The sequence below is a fragment of the Myotis davidii genome, unplaced genomic scaffold, assembly GCF_000327345.1.
Source record: "Myotis davidii unplaced genomic scaffold, ASM32734v1 scaffold174, whole genome shotgun sequence".
Taxonomy (NCBI): Eukaryota; Metazoa; Chordata; class Mammalia; order Chiroptera; family Vespertilionidae; genus Myotis; species Myotis davidii.
In genome coordinates this window covers 7,965,426-7,972,037 of record NW_006289087.1, presented here as the reverse complement: position 1 = coordinate 7,972,037, position 6,612 = coordinate 7,965,426, and the positions used below count along the sequence as shown (strand labels likewise).

The 6,612-nt window shown below is 44.7% G+C and overlaps 1 protein-coding gene across 1 annotated transcript in view; it reads right to left on the bottom strand.

Moving 5' to 3' along the window:
* WDR64 (WD repeat domain 64) overlaps positions 1-3,260 on the bottom strand; it is a 56,474-nt gene extending 53,214 nt beyond the window's left edge. Inside the window, exons 1-3 of the mRNA XM_006761342.2 lie at positions 3,116-3,260; positions 789-919; positions 44-146 (exon numbers count right to left, since the gene is read on the bottom strand). Of these exons, the coding sequence (XP_006761405.1) occupies positions 44-146; positions 789-919; positions 3,116-3,260 (379 nt within the window). The remainder of the gene's footprint in view (positions 1-43; positions 147-788; positions 920-3,115) is intronic.
* Between the last annotated feature and the right edge of the window lie 3,352 nt (positions 3,261-6,612).

The window sequence follows — 6,612 nt, the reverse complement described above, 5'->3', positions numbered from 1 at the left end:
AGTAGCACCCATATTAACTTGGAAGGGAAAGTCATACTATCACCTGTAATTACGACTCGCTGTTTTCTAGACACAAGGAAAACCAAATTTTCTTCATTCATTTGGGAAGCAAGAGGGTCTTCTTCAGAGGAGTAATACCCAAAGATCTACAATCCCAAACAACACATGTCAACACGAACACTATTTCAGAATCCACTGCGAAGTAACAGATTGGATGCTGGTTGGATTTAAAGTCTTGGTTGAATGCCCAACACCTTGCCCAGCTGCTGGGGCTCAGTGGTTGGGAATCGACCAAGGAACCAGGAGGTCAGAGTTCAATTCCCGGTCGGGATACATGCCCAGGTTGTGGGCTCGATCCCCCGTGTGGGGCGTGTAGGAGGCAGCCGATTCATGATTCTCTCTCATCATTGATGTTTCTCTCTATCTCTTCCTCTCCTTTCCTCTCTGAAATCATTAAAAATATATTTTCTAAAAAAAGGTCAACTCTAAACTAAAAGTGAACTCAATTTCAGCCGGGACCAATTTGGCTCAGTGGATAGAGTGTCAGCCTGAGGACTGAAAGGTCCCAGGTTTGATTCCGGTCAAGGGCATGTACCTTGGTTTCGGGCACATCCCCAGTAGGGGGTGTGCAGGAGGCAGCTGAATCGACATTTCTCTCTCATCAATGTTTCTAACTCTCTATCCCTCTCCCTTCCTCTCTGTAAAAAATCAATAAAATATATTAAAAAAATAAAAAAGAAAGAAAAATACGACATGCGTTTCATACTAGAAACATGAAGAGTGACTACCTCACACCAGTCTGTGGGCACATCAGGGTTGTTGCAGAGTTTCCTGTAGAAGCATTTCACGTCTTGATTCTTCACTTCCATGCCGAAGAGGTCCTGCACCTCCGCAAAGAACTTCTCATAGTTAATCATGTCTGCGTCGTAAGAAAGGGCAAACACGTGGGCATCAGATTCCAAGAGCTGCACGGCCTGTGGCTGCAGCCTCTTCTATCTGCTAATCTGCTCCATTATCTCAGCCTACTAAAGCTCGATTCTTCTGCACTTTATTTATGTACTAGAGGCCCGGTGCACGAGATTCATGCACTGGTGTGGAGGGGGTGGTCCCTCAGCCCAGCCTGTACCCTCTCGCAGTCCGGGACCCCTGGTGGGATGTCTGACTGCCAGCTTAGGCCCGAACTCAGACATCTCTCTCATAGTCTGGGGCTCTCGCAGTTTGGGACACCTCGCTCCGTACTAACGACCTACGGTGGAGGTGGGAGAGGCTCCCAATACTGCTGATGCACTCGCCAGCTGTGAGCCTGGATTCTGGCTGAGCAGTGCTCCCTCTGTGGGACTGCACTCCCCACCAGGGGGCAGTTCCTTCATTGCACGTCTGCCCCCTGGTGGTCAGTGCGTGTCATAGTGACCAGTCATCCTGCCGTTTGGTCGATTTGAATGTCAGCCTTTTATTATATAGGATTTTTTTTTAATTAATTTTTTTTATATTGATTTCAGATAGGAAGGGAAAGGGAGAGAGAGAGAGAGATAGTAACATCATTGATGAGAGAGTATCATTGATCAAGCCCACAACCCGGGCATGTGCCCTTGACTGGAATCGAATCCGGGACTTTTCAGTCTGCAGGCCAACGCTCTGTTTACTGAGCCAAACCAACTAGGGCTCGTCTGCACTTTAAAGGTTTTCTTTCCATTGGAAATAGAACTAAGGACTTGGCAAAAGATTATGTAGTCAGAAGAAAGTATTACTTTGGTGTCTAATACCTCCTCCGTAGCTTATGTTGCAACTATTTTAGGAGTTTGGTTCAGGAATACAAAGATCAGAAATGAATCACAGTTTTCTTATTGTCACAGTTCATTCCTGGTCAGGGTACATGCCTGGACTGTGGGCTTGATCTCTCATCATTGATGCTTCTATCTCTCTCTCCCTCTCCTTTCCTCTCTGAAATCAATAAAAAATGTATTTAAACAAAGAAACAACCAAAAATGTGGCCCAAGTTGGTTTGGCTCAGTGGATAGAGCATTGGCCCATGGGCTGAAGGGTCCTGGGTTCAATTCCAGTCGAGGGTCAAAGGCAGGTACCTCAGTTGCAGTCGAGGTGCATGCAAAAGGCAACCAATTGATGTGTCTCTCATATCGATGTTTCTCTCTGTCTCTCTCCCTCCCTTCCACTCTCTCTAAAAAATCAATGGGAAAAATCCTTGGGTGAGGATTAACAAACAGACAGACAAACAAAAAGTGAATGTATGGCAGAATTAGCAGTCTGATGAAAGTCATGATTACATCTCTCCCTTCTCAATCTGTCATGTCAGTCCCTCTGTCACAGAAGGTAGTTTGTCTAGTATTAGTTTGTCTAGTAGTACTTAGTCTTTATCAAATCTATACTTTATAAAATATATACTATCTACTATAATGTCTGTATAAATGTATATATATATAATATCCTCTCTATATAATTGTATATACATATACTATGTATACAGATACTATAAAGAAATATATGTGTGTGTATATATATATACACTCATACGGGTACTAGAAAGGAAGGAGATTTTTCAATACGGCTTTGTGATTGCAAGCTTTCACATGAGAACAAGGTTAGTGTGCTCACTGAGCCATATGCTAGAACAGCGATGGCGAGCCTATGACACGCGCGTCAGAGGTGACACGCGAACTCATCTTTTTGGTTGATTTTTCTTTGTTAAGTGGCACTTAAATATATAAAATAAATATCAAAAATAGAAGTCTTTGTTTTACTATGGTTGCAAAGATCAAAAAATTTCTATAGGTGACACGGCACCAGAGTTAAGTTAGGGTTTTTCAAAATGCTGGCACGCCGAGCTCAAAAGGTTCGCCATCACTGTGCTAGAAGAACCCTTAGATGTCATTTAATCCACCCCCTAATTTTATACTCGAGAAAATTAAGGTTCAGACAAGTGAAAAAAAACAAAAACCAAAGAAAAACTTCCCCAAGATCACTTAGCTTTCAGGACTGAGGCAGAACAAGGAGTCAGGCCCCCTATTTGGTGTCTTTGCTATGAAGCTGTGTTGTTTCAAACATTTCCCAGTTCTAATCAACAGACTCCACTGGGCCGCCCTGGAGTCACCGATCTTACCTTCTTTTTGGGTAAACAAGCCCGCTTTCTCATCCTTTTTCTGGGCCGCTGTACGTTCGACCAGCCTTTCGAACCCCTTCAGGGCTATCTTGAAACTGACCACCTGAAGTGCATTGTTGAGCCACTTCTCCTTCCCGGAATCCATGGGGACTCCGGGACGTGTTTATTTCTGTACAGAAAAAAGAACGTAAATTTGCCAACTTGGATAACCTCCCAGGTGTGACGTTGCCTTCCTGCTGTCTCAGTTGCTCTAGGACTCATTCCTTTGACCTTACAATCCCATTCTGTGGGGACGAGGAGCCCGAGTGGTCACCAGGATGTTGGCAGGGAGGAACCTGACTGAGGTCTAATGCATGGCGCGTGGGCAAACCTGGCAGGAAGATCTGACTTCACAATGTGGCCAGTGTCCTTCACAGGGCAGCCCCTGCATCATAATCTCCCTGTATTAGGAGGAGGCTGAGATGTATTTTCCCACAAACGGACTGTGTGTGCGCGCACGTGTGTCTGCAGTCCCAGAGAGGGAAGAGGAATGGGTAAGACCAAGAAGGGACACTGGCCTGCCTTCCTCCCTCCTACACCCGCTCTCAATCCTCTTGCCTTCTTCCTCACGGCACCTTGGAGAGTAACATTCACTTTCGTTCTTGCAGCTGCCCTGGATTGGAAAGCATGGACTTCTAAAAATGAAAATGGATTTCGGCATCTGCCATTTCTATCACAGATGGAGATACTTTTAGCAGTCAGAAAGAGTAAAAATGCCTCGTATTCCTTTAGGCATTGTCCTTTAGTGAAAACAGAAAAGTGAGCCAGGAATGGGGAAGGGTGAGCTTCTGAATGGGAAGGAAGTTCTTCAAGGTGTTATTTATTGAATGAGAAGAGGATTTTCTGCATATCTTCTTTCCCCTCTTTGCAATCTCCTATACCGTTTACTCCAGTTGCTGTTGAATCAAGTTTTTCCATCTTCAACCCTCTATGGGAAGGAGAAGTTGTCTAATATTTTATCAACAATTACTTAAAATCCTATGGTCTAGGTCAGTGGTCGGCAAACTCATTAGTCAACAGAGCCAAATATCAACAGTACTTCTTCAAAATAGACTCGCCCAGGCTGAAAACCGACTTCTGCGCATGGGCCAAGAAGTTTCAATCACACTGTACGTGTGCCCACTTGTGGTATTTTGTGGAAGAGCCACACTCAAGGGGCCAAAAAGCCGCATGTGGCTCGCGAGCCGCAGTTTGCCGACCACGGGTGTAGGTGACATAGATGGAGTCCATCTTTAAAAACATCTGCAAGGTGCCACGCCAGCGTGACTCAGTGGTTGAGTGTTGACCTATGAACCAGGAGGTCACGGTTCGATTCCCAGTCAGGGCACATGCCTGGGTTGTGGGCTCGATCCCCAGTAGGGGACATGCAGGAGGCAGCCGATCAGTGATTTTCTCTCATCGTTGGTGTTTCCATCTCTCTCTACCTCTTTCATTCTCTCTGATATCAGTACAAATATATTTAAAAAACAAGGAAAGAACTTGCATAAGAAGAAAAAAGGAGTGGGGACAGATTTAAAAGAACTCCAAAGATGCTCCAACCAATCATTGTGTGTAAACTTCATTTAGATCCTGACTCAACCAAACTGAAAAATAATTGCAACATTTATGAGACAGTTGCAAATTGGAACACCAACTAGATGTTTGACGATATTGAGAAATTACTGTTTCTTATTTTAGATGTATTATAATTTGTTACGTTGCTACTTATGTGATATTCTATATTAGAACTACATACTGCAATATTTACAGATAAGCATTCAAATACAAAGGAGTGGTAAACTGGGCCAAATAATGCTAATAAGGTACATAGTGAGGGCTGAAAGTTAAGCACTGGGATGTGCGTTATGTTCACCTTGAGAAAAGCTATGGGAGTGGTACAATGGATTAAAGAGAGAGTGGGGGGAACGGATGTGGAGACAGTAGGCATGCATGCATATTATAGCACCGGCTTTTGGGAATATCTTAAAAATGGATGCTGGCACAATTCATAGCTATTAGGCTATTTACAGAGCAACAGGATGTATTTGTACTATCTTCTCAGTTGCAAAAATGATATCACCACAAACTTACAGAATATTAAAAGTGATCACCAGCCCTGACTGGTTTGGCTCAGGGGATAGAGAGCGTCAGCCTGCGGACTGAAAGGTCCCAGGTTCGATTCCAGTCAAGGGCATGTACCTTGGTTTCGGGCACATCGCCAGTAGGGGGTGTGCACGTGGCAGCTGATCGATGTTTCTAACTCTCTATCCCTCTCCCTTCCTCTCTGTAAAAAAAATCAATAAAATATATTTTTAAAAAAGTGATCACCAATATTTCTACCATTCTTCTAAAACTATTGATTTTTTGAATACTGCCTTCTAGGCCCAGGCCATGTATTTTCATGATTGTATGCAGTCTCAATAGAATTATGCACATTATGTAAATATTAATGTATTATTTCATAAAGCTGTACCATGATTGTAACATCCTTTACAAATATAATTTTTTTTCATTGATGTACCTTATTAGCACTATTTGGCACAGCTTTCCTTCTTCTTTCAATCAAATATTTTATTAATTACTTTTTACATATAAATGATTATGGAAGGTGACATATAAAAATTCAGAAGCAGCCCTGACTGGTTTGGCTCAGTGGATAGAGCATCAGCCTGCAGACTCAAGGGTCCCAGGTTCGATTCCAGTCAAGGGCATGTACCTTGGATGCGGGCACATCCCCAGTAGAGGGTCTGCAGGAGGCAGCTGATTGATGTTTCTCTCTCATCGATGTTTCTAACTTTCGATCCCTCACCCTTCCTCTCTATAAAATATCAATAAAATGTATTAAAAAAAAATTCAGAAGCAAGCACACTCCTAGCTGTGTAGGGGAAGGAAGTAGTATTACCCCTGCTAGGGAAAGGCTCCAGAAAAAAAAAACACAGGTGCAATGGTTTCCCTGAGCTACGATGGCCTCAGCTTCTATGGGTCTTGAGAACAGTGCGTGGAAGTCGGTGGGAGAGGCCATGACGCAAGCCTGTAGTTAGGTCTCCGCTGGTCGGTGACATGGCCCAGGCACCGACCCTCTGGTAGATATCCTCTTAGAATAGGTAGCTCTGCATTTTCTGCTTCTGTTCACCACGGCCAACGCCCGTTCTCGGGATAAGAGGTCAGGGAAGAACTGCTCTGGGGTGGATGAGGATTCTTAGGTGATGCATGCGACGGGGCACAGAGAGGGGGCAGGACGCTACCTGACCAGCTACTGGGAGGAATCTGGGCCGTACTCATGCGGGGATTTCAGGATAAAAACATGACACAAGAGCAGAAGGCAGGAAGGGGCGTGGCCACGAGGACGAGGGGGCGTGGCCACAAAGGAGGCGGGAACGCGTGCGTAGAGGGGCGTGGTCTCAGGAAGAAGTGGTACCGTGGGCACAGGGGCCCGGCCAGTCTGCGGGAGCTGCCGGGACTCTGGGCCCCCGCGCTTT